Source organism: Meleagris gallopavo, chromosome 2, assembly GCF_905368555.1.
Source record: "Meleagris gallopavo chromosome 2, MGAL_WU_HG_1.1, whole genome shotgun sequence".
In the NCBI taxonomy this organism is placed as follows: domain Eukaryota; kingdom Metazoa; phylum Chordata; class Aves; order Galliformes; family Phasianidae; genus Meleagris; species Meleagris gallopavo.
This window is the reverse complement of record NC_139405.1, coordinates 12,901,354-12,916,084: the sequence shown is the minus strand read 5'-3', so window position 1 is coordinate 12,916,084 and position 14,731 is coordinate 12,901,354. Positions and strand designations below refer to the sequence as shown.

The window sequence follows — 14,731 nt, the reverse complement described above, 5'->3', positions numbered from 1 at the left end:
TTAGAATTTGCCTCAGCAGGCTTTGAAGTAGCATGTCACAGACACGTTCCCATGACTAGCAGAAGTCCTGGTATTCTGGTTTTTCTTTTCTTTTTTTTTTTTTTTTTTTTTTAATTTTGCCTAATAGAAGGCTGCCTCAGTTTTATTCCTTCAAATTCAAGTGTAAATGTTTATGTGATTTAGAAGCAGTAGCTGGCTTTGCATTGTTGAAGTTGAGACCTCTGTGAAGTGTAGACTAGAGGAAGATTGTTAATTCAATGTTATAGTACAGAAAACAATTCAGTTGATAGCCTCACTGTGCCTCTAAGCCAGGTGGAGGATTCCATTAAGAGGCTATTTTAGATGCAACTTCTTTGCTTTATTGCCAAGTGTAGAAATTTAGGAACAGAGGAAAAAGAATACTTATGGAATTCGTTGAAGTATTATTGAAGTGGATAGATGAAGTTAATCTTGTCAATTTTTCCTTCAGCAAGCAGTAAACTGGTGATTCCCTGGTACTTCAGCTACGTGACATGCAATTGGGAACACTAAGAGCAGTAGCCCTTTCAAAGTATTGTGTAGCAACAAGTTAGAAATCTCATCTTAAAATACGCTTTAAAAAAAAAAAAAAGTAACACTAAAGAAAGAGATTTTATCTTTTTTTTCAAATGGTGATAAAGACAGTACAGAACAGTATGTCTTGTGCTCAGATTATTTTCAAGTGTTTATATTGTAACAATCTTTATATAAGCTATCTACATTTATTACAAACAAATACGAAAGAAAAAGCCTATTATTTTTCAATTCTTGCATGGAGTGGCTTAAGATGAAGTACAAGAAGGAATACGAACCTCTTTCATATTATTTGTCAGCTGAGTTTGTTACTTAATGTTTCTGTCAGCTTTAGCAAACCGAAGTTACAGCTTCATTGGGAAACGTGCTAAAATAAAGAGCACAACTGACCAGTAGTTGCACACCCAGCCCCTCAAAGCCAGGAGGGGCTGCATTAGTTAAGCACTGAGCCATTTCAGAGTATTCTAAGAGTTTATTTTATGCTTTATAAAGCATTTTTTTGCTCATTAGGCATCAGTATAATCTATGGCTCCTTTCCCATCCAGGTCAGCAGTTTGTATCTTGCCTAGCTACTTAGATTTGGTTACCAGCTGGTGGTAGTTCATTGGTCCATGCAAAGTAAACTAGTTGCACAATTCCAGTCACATTGTCATTCTCTTTTCAAAAGGACACAGAGGTACATTAGCCAAAAGACATCAAGAACAAGGGACAGGTTGCTTTTGAACCCCTTCAATTTGAATGAAAGCCAGACAGAAACATGTAATCATCTAACAAAAAGCTAGACTTCACCAAAATCAGCATCAGGTCTTAAAAACGTAAGCCATCACTTGCCACTGTTGTAGCACAACTAACCAGTTGGGAGCGCTTCCGAGCTCAATAATCTCCACGCTATTTTATGTTTTCATACAAAAAATTTAATAAATATTACTTTTCAAGATTTATTGCCAGGAACAACACATCAAAGATGCATTTTCATATAACACTAATATCACAATACAAGGTATCTTCATGATCTCAATGGTTAACCACTGAGATTAGTATGTTTATAAGCCTTTTGATCTTAAACATTGTAATAGCACTTTGATTTCCTCACTTGTTAAGGCGGGCAGTGTAATCTATGGCAAACCTACACAGTGATCTTACTGGACATTCTACTGTTCAAGTATTCAACAACTAGCTTATTAGAATACTCCCTAAATGCAGTAGATTACAAAAAAATTCAAATCTACAAGTGGTTCAGTATTACATATTCATGGTGAGAAAAAAAATAAATCAGAATTTACAAAATAAGATTGCTGTGTTTCCAACTTCACACGCTAATTTGATATTTTAATTACATGCAACCACTCACATTTCATCTACATAAAGTAATAGCTCAGTTTTGTTCCCTTAAACTGCTTCTTAGCAGATTATCTGCCTGTCACTCGGTTTCAAGTCTAAAGCAGCAAAAAAAATTTTCTAGTCTAATTATCTAAACTGCCTCAGTCAGTACTTACAAATAGTCTTAAAGTGATACTATGGAAGGTGTTTCAAACATTTGACATTGTACAAAAACCAGCATCAAGGCATGAAAGCCCGTCCTATTAAAAATAAACTATTTTAGAACACCTTAGTTTTGGCATATAGGCAACATGTAACAAGAAAATAAATTCAAAATGAAGAAGCCACAAGCTTACAATGCTATCAAAAACCTTCAACTCTAAACACATACATATAAATAAAAAGGAATGATATTTTAAGGCTCTTGATTATTAAGTTAATAAATCAAATATACACAGTGATTAATAAAAAAGAATTATTTACATATCTATACAAACTTCTATTTTTGACACATTTTCCTCTTTAAATTCTTCATTTACCAGCAACTGCTGACAAGTTCCCCCCACCCTCCCCCAACAAAAATACAATAAAAAAATAAATAATAAACTTATTTTTGATAGTTGCTGTGGTTCCGAGCTGCAAAGGCACTTTCAAATACAGAACTAGTTGTACGTCACCATAAAACCAATATACAAAAAACTCAGATTCAATAAATATAAATAAAATGCATTATTCTAAAGAAACTGTATAAATTGGGACATCTGGCAGAAAAAAAATTAACGCTAAGGAAGAGTAATAAGGCTCTGTAATACCTTATGAAACATTTCCATGATGTATCAGCTACAGCTGAATTTACATTAGGGCACTTTTGACTAGTTTTGCATAGATGTGAAATGCAGCACTTGGTATTCCAGCCAACCACAGCAACTATCATTGCCAGTGTAAGCCAGCTTGTCAAAACTTAAATTAACAGAGGGACTCTAAGTAAATAATAGCCTTAGACTCAAATATTACACAACAGTTTAAGAACTACAAGCTCTTGAGTGCCTTTATAATGATATTTAAAGGCCCTGCACGGCAGCACCCAACTGTCTGCTATACAATGTACTCCATTCTATTTAAACTTTGTGCACTTTCCAAGTCTCTGTTGTCCTGTTTATTTGTCCAGTTTGGGTGTTTTGTGGGTGTGCTGTTGGGTGGCTTTTCATCTCTGTCTACCAAAGTATATGCTGGCTGCTTGGCAAACCGGGCCTTTTGCTGGTGTTTGTCCATGTCATCTTCCTCCACTTCTGAATTGTGCGTCCTTATTTTGGCGATTTTAGAGTTTTTGTTTTCATAGTCTTTAATTGGAACAGTATTTGCTCCATGTTTCTCTATGGGGTTTTTTATTTGATTTAGCTGCTCCCTTACGTTGTTGGTGGTGTTGTCATCAGATGCTGTGTGAGTATGGCTGCTCTGCTTTCTGCGCTTTTGAATGCACCAATAGAAAACGGTTACCAGGCAACAGATCCAGGCTACTGTTAAGACTGAGCTCAGTAATGGCACCAAGAAATCTGGAAGAGATGAGACCAGTTAACCCCTGCTACAAAGTGTTCCAGTCAATGCTTTCCACAAAGGATGATCTCAGTTTTTATACCTCATTTATGCACTGGGGTCCAGACAATAATGTGAGGATAATCATAGCTCTTTTAGAATACAGAATGCTTTAAGTGAGCTAGTAGTTAGAATATTAAACTAACAGCCCCCTCATGGAAGACGTATTCCTTGTCATCACAGGCATCACTACTGCAAGCTGCCCTGCCAGGGCTCCCTTGGCTTGGGGGCAATTGGTTACATTCCCACCAAAGTCATTTCCCTCTCCACTTGTGGCTGGCCATAAGATGCCCGTGCATTCCTGGTGCTATGCAGAAAGCTAATTGGACTCTTTTGACCTTAATATTTAATTCATTGCATCTGGACAATGGTGTCATCACATAAACTACATGAAAGCTCTCAGAACTAGCTAGCTCTCTTACTTTTATGTAGAAAGGAGCAGCCCTTTTAAGAGGGTAGGTCACTTGCCTAGAGCATTTGCAGAACACTTTATATTATTATTCCAAATAGCAAGATCCTGGTGCAAAATTTTCTTGCTCCCAGTTACAGGGCCAACAGGCAGAGATTCTCACAGTTGCTATAGATTCAAAAGTAAGAAAAGCTCCACCTGCTTTGAAAGTCTTTACTAGACATAAAAAGCATGCAAGTCACTCGGAGGCAGGAAAAAACTTACCTGTTTTGTTTTTAACTGGTCGTCTTTGTACTCTGACTTCTGCAACTGCAGCAATTAGTGTGTTGTTTCCATCACGCTTACTGACAAGGTCAATAATCTTATCTGTGATTTCTTTGATTGGGTTTTCATCTTCCCCTATATCTTCAGCAGACTAAAGAAGTCACACAATTAATACCAAATGCCAGATCAGATGTATGGGTAATCTGTTATCTATAAACTTTCACAATCAGCTAAGGCTCTTAGTACTTTTCATACTTAAAAAAAAAAAAAAAAAAAAAAAAAAAAAAAAAAAAAAACAACCACAGCAAAAACTAAACCAAACCAAATTAAAAAACAGGAAAAAAAAACAAAAATCCCAATTACAGGAAGAAAATAATATTGCAGAACTTCAGTCCCCATTATCTTTAACATGAACAAAACAAACGAACAGTGCTCAAGAGAGTATAATAGAAAATGGTTTACTGCCCTATTACAGTTGCTGCCAGATGATAGCTTTCAGATATGCACATGTAACCAAGATTTCTTCCCTGTCTTTAAAAGAGGACTGGGATGAAAACTAAACCATAAGAAGTGCTGACAAAGCCATGAATTACGATTTTTATGAAATCCACATGTTACACATATATCCAAGCGATTAACTACTAAGACATTTAGAAATGTTCCAGGAATACTTACAATAGCAACATGTATTTCATTATTTGCCAAGTGTGAAGGCTCACAGGTAATATAGATGGAATATTCAACAGAAACATTCTTCAAGATATTCAGATTCCTCAATTCACTGCAAATGTGCTCCGTGGTAAGGCCCTGGAAGAGATAAAGAAAAGCTTTTTGTTTTTTAAATATATATATGCACATAAATACACACAAAAATATTTATATAAATATATGTATTATGTTTATGCATATGTATTTTATGTGTATATAGATCATATATATGATTTAGATATATATGATTTAGATATGTTATATATATTTTCTTATACAAATCTTAAGCAAATGGTTTTATTTTATATATACATATATGTAAACATATATATATATGCATTTATAGAATATAATTATATATAATAAAATACACACATACACACTCTTACATCAAGGCAGAAGGGAGAGTTTGCCCTTAAATAAAAGTTCTAAAGCAGGGGGAAGGGAGGGTGTAAAATTCCTTCCAAACCAGCTTTCATTCCTGTCTGAATGCAAAAACATATAGGGTTGAAATCTGTATCGACCTTCCATATTTTCTGGTTTTTTTTTGGTAATGAAGGAGCATCAGCTTTTTCTGTACTTTTACAGTATGGTTAAGTATGTTGTTTCATGCTCTGTATGTGTGTGCCACAGCATATTGAGTCACATTCTGCTACTTACTGGTGCCATCATTTCCTTATTAAAGGTGAAGGTGATGTTGGCACAGTTATCTTGGTAATAAGAATCAGAATTGCATTTGGTCTTCACAGGTTGTTGATTAGAAGGCCAGCATTCACCCACTGCAGTACAAGGGTGAGTGAAACAATGGTCTTCTTTAACAGGAACACAAGCATGTCCAGCTGGGCATTCGTTATGACCTTTGGCATGTATTACACAAGGTCGAGGACCACACCAAACCTAGAAGAGAACAAATACCACTATAAGGTAACCACTGGCTACAGAAAAGATGAAAGTACAACAACCAAGAACACAAAGATGTACCTTAGAACAGGTGACTTTTCCATTCAAACACTGACAAGTATTACAGTCATCATCCCATTTAGCACCGTCTGGCATTACTCGAATACTGGTAAAGCAAGGCCTCCCTGTAACTAAAGACAGATTTAATAGAATTAAAAATTAAAAAAAGTTTGAAAAACACTGAAGTTCCTAAACTCAGTGACAAGATACTTGATACTTGCTTTAAAATACCTATTGTTCCTCACACATACAACTGCCAACCCATTAACATGCAGTTCCACCTACAAGTAGTACGACCAGCTACGATATCCTACAGTACCTTCCTGGCATCCTGGACCACTGCGACCCGGTGGACAAATGCAACGGTATCCATTAATTTCATCTATGCAAGTAGCCCCAAAGGCACAGGGTGAAGACTGACATTCGTTGATGTCTATGACAGGGGAAAACAAACAAACAAAAAAAACCATGAGGCATTTGCCTACTGGAGCTTTGTTTACTCTCTAGTGTCTACCCAGGGATAGATTCTTATTAGCAGCACCAGCACTATCTTGGAGCAAGTTCTTTGAAGTCTCTGCTGTGTGGCACTAACAAAGACCAAAACTTGACCCCTATAGCTACTTAAAGCTTTTCAAGGGCAAGGACACATTCCTTCTCACACAAAGATGCTTCCTGTTCTTTGACATAGTTCAGTTTTGTTCACCTACTTAATTCTTCAACCTATAACAATGTTAAACCCCTTTCCAGTTGTATTGCTACTATGAAACATCTATTTCCATGGTTGTTATTAAGAGTAAAAGGTGTCAGCGTCCTCCTACCTGTAATTACTATTAAATTACAGGGAAGTACATACATCACCTGAGGATGTGTAGGTGGATTATTCATTGATAACGTTTTTGGCTGGCACCCTTTCGCATCAAACTAACTCATGGCATGTAAACATATTGCTAACTGGAGAGACCATATCGAAGGGCTTTTTGCCCACGTAGCTGATCCAAGAGGTTTCAGCTTCAGCTGAATAGGCTTTAACATTTCTTTCATTTTCAGTGTAATTCCTGTCCTTCCCCACATCCGCTACAAATCTGGATCTAGGTGTAGAAGACACAGGACATCTATCAGAAATCTAATCTACCACTTAACTCAGTTAAGTTGATTGTCACGCTACAAGATTCAAACAAGACAAGAAAAATCAAGCTAAGTGCCATTGAAACACTTACTGATCCTACAGTCAGGACCTGCGAAGCCTGGAGCGCACTCACAGCGGTACCAGTTGTCTCCATCCACACAAGTACCACTGTTGTAACTATGAAGAAAAGTCATTATGCATATTATGAAACTGCTACAAATAAATAAAATCTAGAATTTTAAGACAACAGTAACAACAAAAAAGGATAAAAGATAAACATTAAACTTACCAAGGATGAGGACTGCAGTCATTTGTGTCTGTAAAGTGAAGACAGACAATGTTAAACATGCAGACTGGCTAATACAACTCTGCTGTTAGTAAAGAATAATTGAACTTCCCCTAGTTCCCAAATTACACATAGCTCAACTTTTAAGAAAAATATGCTGAAATTCTCTACTAAATTGATTCCAGGCTTCCACTACAAAATTTGTTAGCTACATTGTGGAACACATGTACACAGGAAGAGATTGTTGTAAAAGAATCTAACGGGGGGAAAAAAAAAAAAAAAGTGGAAGCAGACAGAGCTGCTGGTAGAAAAAGAATGCAGGAGAAAACAAGACAACATCTGTCTCCACTTAGCTCATTTGCAACTTTCTCATGCCCAGGTCAAGGCTCTATCACATGAAGTCATTAAAAACAAAGATTCAGGTGATGCTAAAACCTACATCAAACAAGCTTTCCCTTCTGGTTTCAATCTCAACTCCAAGAGCGACAGGATGAGCTAATATTCTCATCATGCAACACTCTGGAAAAGTTCAAGCAGAGATGACTTACTCTGAGTACATGTGGGTCCTTCCCAGCCCTCCTTGCAGACACAAGTGAAAGAATCCCCACTGACTACACAGGTACCACCATTGTGACAGGGATTTGGCAGGCAGCTGCTGTTCCTTGCTGTAACAGAAACAAGATTTACTGCTAAGTTGTTAGAAAGCCATCAAAACTGAGCCAAGAGGAAAAACTGAGGTCGCGGATTCAGTGCTGCATCTGCTTCCTTATGACTGTGCAAGATATTTACCTATATTACAAGTGGCTCCTTCCCATCCTGCAGGACACATGCACTTGAAAGTGTCCCCCTCATCATAACATGTTCCTCCATTATTGCATGTTGCCTCATCACACTGGCTGTCACCTACAAAGAACCCAAAGTATTCTTATCTTATTGCCTGTGCTTCCTTAGTGCTTCATAGTTACAACAAGTTTAAGCAGCCAAACAGAGCATTCCTATTACATTTTTGGAAGTGCTGAACTTACGAGAGTGGCAAGTTTTTCCTTTCCACCCATTTTTACATTCACAGAAGAAGTCATTGACCAAGTCTCGGCAAGTTCCTCCATTGTGGCAAGGGTTTTTACTGCAGTCATTAATATCTAGATATATTAAGGAGAGGAAAAACAAGCTAAGCAATGTTTGTCAAATCTGTAAACACTTAATGCCTGAAAGGTGCCTGTTACATCCTTAATTTTGGCCTGAGTTTCAATCATGGATTAAATGCTTAAGTCAGTATTTTAAAGATTTAAGCACTGACACAGATAGGAAGAATATTCCACCCTGTTCCACCAGTTTGTTTTCTTTTTGTTTCAGTAAACAAGAAATGAAAATGTGTATTATATAAACTACCCTATCGGTCAGAGGATAGGAGTGGAGTGTTCACTCCTCTTCTGTTCCCAAAGCTGACAAAACACAAATGTGACACGGATATGCCCTTCCTAAAACAGTATAAGCTAAGGTTTTCTTTCAGGAAGTTATCCAAAGCACGGAGTGAAAAACTGAACAGTAGGAGAATCTGGAGTGGTAATTTGGGTTTAGATTCAAAAGCCTGAGAATCACTAAGGAAAAAAGAAGATACCTTGTCTTCTGCAGTCATTGCAGCAAAATTTGTGTTAAATCGGCATTGGACACTGTCATCTTAAAGACAGTACCAGTCATGCCTCCAAGAGATCTTACTGCATGCTGAAGAACAATTAACTTACTTGTTTCACAATATGTTCCTTCCCATCCATCACTACAAATACATTTGTAGGAGTTTACACCGTCAATACAAGTGCCACCATTTTTACAGGGGTTGCTCTCACAGTCATTGATATCTGCAATAGTTTGGAAGAGGGAGAGAGAGGGCAAAGGAGAAAAAAAAAAATAAGAGTCACATGAAATCAAACCAGAAGTATACCCACTGGAAATTATCTGAAAGCTGTTTGGTGCTACTTTCATTTCCAAGCTCCTTATGAGAAGAAGGGTTATAAGCAAGAGGAGAAATAGCTCAAAAGCAGTGCAAAGAAAACGGAATGAACCCACTGCTCAGCAATTCAGCATTAAAAAATAAAAATAAGAAATCAGAAGCCTTTAAGATCCGTGTTAAACCCCACTATTAAATACCTAAGACCTTGTATACATAAGTTTTTTAAAAATATACAATTCAAGGCCAGAAAGTTCATTACTGTGAACTTTCCCCAAGGCCTAACAAATTCCAATCTGCCTCACCCAACCAGGATATGAAAACTTAATGCAGTTCCAAGGTTCACTGTGTTAGAAAAAAGAAGCCTTCAAGCTATCTGGAGGAAAGGATGGAACAGTTAACCAAAAACAGAAGGAACAGTAAAACATCTTTTTTAATTCTTACTCTCATGACAGTAGGTGCCAGTGAATCCTTTGTTGCATTCACACGTGAATTTTCCACCTGCTTGGCTCTTGCATTTTCCATGAGGACCACAGACATTTGAAGAAATGTAACGAACTCCTTCTGGTGTGCTGTTAGAAGCCACTGCCACTGTACAGCTATCGATTACTGTAGAAAAACAGGAGACTTGAGTGAGGGTTGCCCATTCCATCTGATTTCTTAAGCTAATTGCAACGTTTTTATTTCCAGAGATGGAATTTTAAAAGACATACATAAGCTTACAGCTTTAAAATAAAAGCCCTATACCTACCATTTATGCATAAAAATCATCACAGCATCTTACCTGAATTTTGCAGACCCACTTCCCAGTCTCTAATATATTCAACCAAAGTGGCTTATTTAAGACGTTTGCTATCTTTTAAACAGCTACTATTTATAAATATTACTCATCTTCTCATTGAAATAGAGGCTATTTATTAAAATGACTCTGCTTGTTATACTATTGCAGCTACATTACTTTGGCTTTGGTAAGGGACAGGAAGAAACAGTTTTCAGTCATTTTTGCTCACCTTCACAAGGAGTTGTGCGGCAGTGATCTTTCAGGTGGGAGCAGTTCTTGCCTTCGTAATCTTCAGGGCAGTTACAGAAATAGTCCATAGCAAGATTGAAGCACTGGGCACCATTCTGGCAAGGATTTGGCTCACAGTAGTCTATATCCAGCTGTAAGCAGTGTAGAGAAAGGAAAGAGGAAGGAAAAGGAGGTGGGGGGAGGGGGGCATTGAGGGAAGGGAAAGACTGAGTGAGACTGAAGTTTTATCATAGTTTTCCTTCAGTATGACAGGCAGACATTGTGGAATCTGACCTTTCTATCTACTGCCTCAATGACTTGTTCATAACACACAGAGTTTAGTTAGACTTGCAGCTATTTCAACTGACAGCACACTTGATATTAAACAGCCACTGAAAGTTAATAGTTAGCATGCAACAAAACCCGACATGCAAACACTTGCAGTCTGTTTAACAAAAAAGAATCTTCAGCAGCCCATGAGGGTTTTTTGTTGCTTTCTCCTTCCCTGCTCTTCTCCCCTCCCCCACAAGATATATACTAATCAGTCACTTTCTTGGCAGACTGACAATGATATCAAGTACAACTTATATTATGGTTCACTGGATGCAAGGTATTCAAGTGTACAGATCCAAAGTGCTGGTAGAAACACCACTGGCTGAGGGCCTGCTTTTCACCCATGCTTCTTACCTGACAGAGGTTTCCTGAGAAACCAGCAGGACACAGACATTGGAATCCATTGATTTCATCCTGGCAGTGACCCCCATTCATGCAAGGGTTACTTGCACATTCATTGATGTCTTTCTCACAGTGATCTCCTGCGTAGCCAGGTGAACAGATGCACCGATAACCATTAACCAAGTCCTGGGAAGAAACAAGAAAATTTAAAGTTATGTTTCTTTCCTCTATCGTTAAATATTTTTATTAAAGGCAAAAAGAATAAAAAAAAATATGTATCCTCTAAGCTGTCTATTACCAACATAAGATACTAGCTCAAATTAAAACTAGGTAGTAATAATTGGAAGGGAGGGGAAGGAGAAGGGAGAAGAATTAAGACAAAGCATCTATACACACAGCCAGTAAAGGCTTGTGTTTGTAGTTTTGAGTAGAACACATTGATCCACATTTTACAGTGGAATACCTACACTTACAGTGGATAGTTTGCACAAGCATCTCATTCACTGGTGACACTGGTTGCGAAAGAACCCTTTTGCGCAGTCATTTTTCTGCCCTCATTGTTCTACACATATACCCCTAGATGCTATAACACAACAAACCTTCCTCCCAACTCAAAGAAACAACAATTTATGCCAATTAATTGCTATTTTCTACACAACTTGTGTTTAGACTCAAATGTTTCAGTTACTGTTGCAAGTATCTGGGAAACCAAAGTAAAACAAGAATGGCTTACCCGGCAGGATCCTCCATTCTGACATTGCCCACGACAATCATTAATATCTGCAATAAAATTAGTATGTTAGCAAACAAAAATCTATTTACTGTAGAAACAGAGTTCAATTCTTTTTAAAACTGCAGCTAGATAAACCTTCTGTCAAGTTTCCTGCACGCCTTCCTTAAGATAAGGTTATTATAATGGGTGGGAACCTCTTGCAATACTTCTAGTAGAAGCAGGAAAACTTCACATCATTGTTTAACTCATTTTTATCAGAATATAGCTAGGTTATGGACTAATGAGTTTGATAAAATTGTGTATTTTCATTCCACACCAACTACTCCCTTTCTAAAAACATCAGCTGCTGGGACTCAGCCTGATGTCTAAATCAGAGCTTAGAATTCAGAGGAATATATACATTTACACAAACAATTTAAGAAACCCAAGGATAGAGACGCTTACTTATATCACAGTTGTGGCCAGACCAGCCAGTAATGCAGTCACAATAGTAGCTGCCAATCAGGTTCCTGCAGGAGTTGGCATTGACACAGGGTTTGCCCTCACATTCATTCGCATCTGAAAAACAATGTGAATGGCCAAATGCAGGGCTTGTAGAGTAGGAAGAGGGAAAAAAAAAAAGTCTATGCTCTGTTTTCATAGCAATAATCAGCAGCTCATTCAGATCTAAGGAACTTATACAGTGTGGATTAGCGTTACTTGAATGAACAAAAGTCAATCTAACATCAGTCTTTGAAGCCTCTTTCAATTTCTCTGTAATTAGAACGTACAGGCTATGCTAATTATTTGATAATTACCTAGCTACTCATTAAAAGCAACTTTCCCTCCCCCCTATCTCAGTTCAGAATTTCGAAGGAGTGCTGCAGCCTGGTCACTGGAGTTAGTGTGTTGTGTAAAGAATGCAGACAGCTCATTCTTCGTGAGATCATCCACATTTTGGAACCCAGCTGTGAACTTCTTGGCCTGGAGGAGTTGACATGGCTGAAGAGATACAGCAACTTTCTCACAGGCTGAAGGAAAAAATATATGTGGGGGTGGGATTGGGATACACCCTTCCCACTTCATTTATAGTTTAGCTATAGTCTGTTTGTTTAGCTTAGTCAATGATTTCCTTCAGCTGCTAGCATGCATCGGGAGCAGTTATTCTATGCTTTGAACGTGTCCTGGGTCCCAATCCTGCCAACACTGCAACCTAGTTTTCTGAATATGCTAGAATATGTCCACAGGCTTCAGTGCTGTAAACACGCCTGAAGTAAAGGGCATGACTGCCCTTGCCTGCTGGACTATGATCCTTCCTCCATTTCCCTGCCACTCCCAACACCTGGAGCAACACAAGGATAAAGAGAAAGGGAGTTCTTACCTAGCTGGCATGTTTTACCAGTCCACTGAGGTGGGCAAATACACTTAAATCCATCAACTAGATCTTGGCAAGTTCCTCCATGACCACATGGATTTGGAGAACAATCATCAATATCTGTAATACAGAATAAGGAGAAGCTTAGCTCTGTTACCAAACAGGTAATGTCAGTACATGATAAATTTGATGAATGGTTGTTGTCACTAGGATTTGCCCTGAGGAACAGAGAGACAAGAGGGCTTCTACTTGAAATTTCTATGTCCATTCAAATTTTGGGAAAAAGCCTCTTTAAAAAAAAAAAAGTTTTAAAAATAATAGTAAGAAAGAGGCACTCAGGGAAGAGACTTACATTCCTAACCACACACAAGTGGAAATCAGATTTTGATACAAACCAGTATTTTAACAACTTGACAGCAGGCTATCAAAATACTGTGTATTCTACTTCACTCTAGGAACTGTTGGCCATTCTTTCCCCTTGCATTTAACAAAAACCTCAGCACCACAATATTAAATAGCTGGTAAAGACCAATGCTAAAGCTGGGAAATGTTAAGTAGGCTGTCTTGTATGTCCATCAGGTATTAGGAAGACAAATCTAGAAGAGAAAGCTAGCACATTTTAATACAATGTTGAAGGGACTTACTATCAGTGCAAGTCGGTCCAGCCCAGCCAGGTGCACACACACATTCAAATCCTGTAGACGTTTCTAGGCAGCTTCCTCCATTGTGGCACGGATCAGAGAGGCAGGCATGCTCCGCTGCACCAGGACAGGAGTACATTACGATACAGACTACAGCAACATCACAAGAAGCCATCCACTGTTCCCGCTACACGCTTCTACTCTGGACATCCATCAGCATTTGATGTATTGTCCTGCTGAGCCAATTGTGAATCAAAGGTACTACCTACTAGGAAGTCATCTTCCATGATGCTTATCAACACCTTGACTTGCACCTGTTTGAGTCAGAGCCAAACTAGGCAACTTGTAGTGATCTCTCTGGTGAGCAGAAGGCAGATTTTCAGAGATACAAGCTGATGAAGCATGAACATGCAAGTCTGGTCTTTATAGCCAGCCCTGACATTAAGACTAACACTAGAAAGTGACTTCCCCAACCTCATAAAATCCCCAAACAGCAAAATAATTAACTACCAGTGGCAGTTCAAGGGCTGCATCACACACTCACCAATTTCACAGTTCTGTCCAGAGTAGCCCTCAGGGCAGGAACATTGGTATTTATCAGGGCCAGTGTTGCTGCAGGTACCACCATTCAAACAGGGTGGGTGGGTTCCACAGTAGTTCAGATCTGCAAAGAGGTGATGACAGTTGAACAGCTATGGTTTGAAAAAGCAGAAATATCACCAGATCCGTGCTTTACTCTAGAGACTTTATGGAATGCCCCCACACATAGAAGTAGGACTTGACAAAGCAAAGCACATATATTAACAGTGCCATAATAGCAGAGAACGCACAGCTAAGATGATAAAGGACAAAAACTCCCACGTTTCAGGAGGCTTACTGTGGAGAGAGCACACGCACGATCGAGAGAGCAAGTCTGCCAGTGTTAAAATTCAAGTGTTACCCTTGGCTATCTGTATGATTAGCATACCTTTGTCACAGAGCTGACCACCCCAGTTGGTTTCACAGAGGCATTGCCATGGTTCAATGCAAGTGCCATGGACACATCCTGGGTGTGGAATGCACTTATCACAGTACTGGCCTTGCCATCCATACTGACACCTTTGTTTAATAGAAAAAAAAAAAAATAAAATATATATACACATATCAGAACAAAAGA

The 14,731-nt window shown here is 38.4% G+C and overlaps 2 protein-coding genes across 3 annotated transcripts in view; one reads left to right on the top strand and one right to left on the bottom strand.

Moving 5' to 3' along the window:
* The window catches only part of SLX4IP (SLX4 interacting protein), a 120,150-nt gene that overhangs the window by 82,764 nt on the left and 22,655 nt on the right, over positions 1–14,731 (top strand). The window lies entirely within an intron of this gene.
* The window catches only part of JAG1 (jagged canonical Notch ligand 1), a 35,689-nt gene continuing 22,401 nt past the window's right edge, over positions 1,444–14,731 (bottom strand). Inside the window, exons 6-26 of one of the 2 annotated variants that reach the window (XM_085218936.1) lie at positions 14,543–14,673; positions 14,120–14,239; positions 13,579–13,692; positions 12,941–13,054; positions 12,025–12,138; positions 11,581–11,627; positions 10,860–11,033; positions 10,174–10,324; positions 9,608–9,772; positions 8,961–9,074; positions 8,244–8,357; positions 8,008–8,121; positions 7,767–7,883; positions 7,222–7,249; positions 7,024–7,109; positions 6,126–6,239; positions 5,828–5,937; positions 5,507–5,743; positions 4,814–4,945; positions 4,139–4,289; positions 1,444–3,425 (exon numbers count right to left, since the gene is read on the bottom strand). In XM_085218936.1, the coding sequence (XP_085075062.1) occupies positions 2,968–3,425; positions 4,139–4,289; positions 4,814–4,945; positions 5,507–5,743; positions 5,828–5,937; positions 6,126–6,239; positions 7,024–7,109; positions 7,222–7,249; positions 7,767–7,883; positions 8,008–8,121; positions 8,244–8,357; positions 8,961–9,074; positions 9,608–9,772; positions 10,174–10,324; positions 10,860–11,033; positions 11,581–11,627; positions 12,025–12,138; positions 12,941–13,054; positions 13,579–13,692; positions 14,120–14,239; positions 14,543–14,673 (2,905 nt within the window). In that variant the 3' untranslated portion in view covers positions 1,444–2,967. Of the gene's footprint in view, positions 3,426–4,138; positions 4,290–4,813; positions 4,966–5,506; positions 5,744–5,827; positions 5,938–6,125; positions 6,240–7,023; positions 7,110–7,221; positions 7,250–7,766; positions 7,884–8,007; positions 8,122–8,243; positions 8,358–8,960; positions 9,075–9,607; positions 9,773–10,173; positions 10,325–10,859; positions 11,034–11,580; positions 11,628–12,024; positions 12,139–12,940; positions 13,055–13,578; positions 13,693–14,119; positions 14,240–14,542; positions 14,674–14,731 lie in introns of those variants that run through there. The other variant, XR_014881872.1, reaches the window with a different exon arrangement.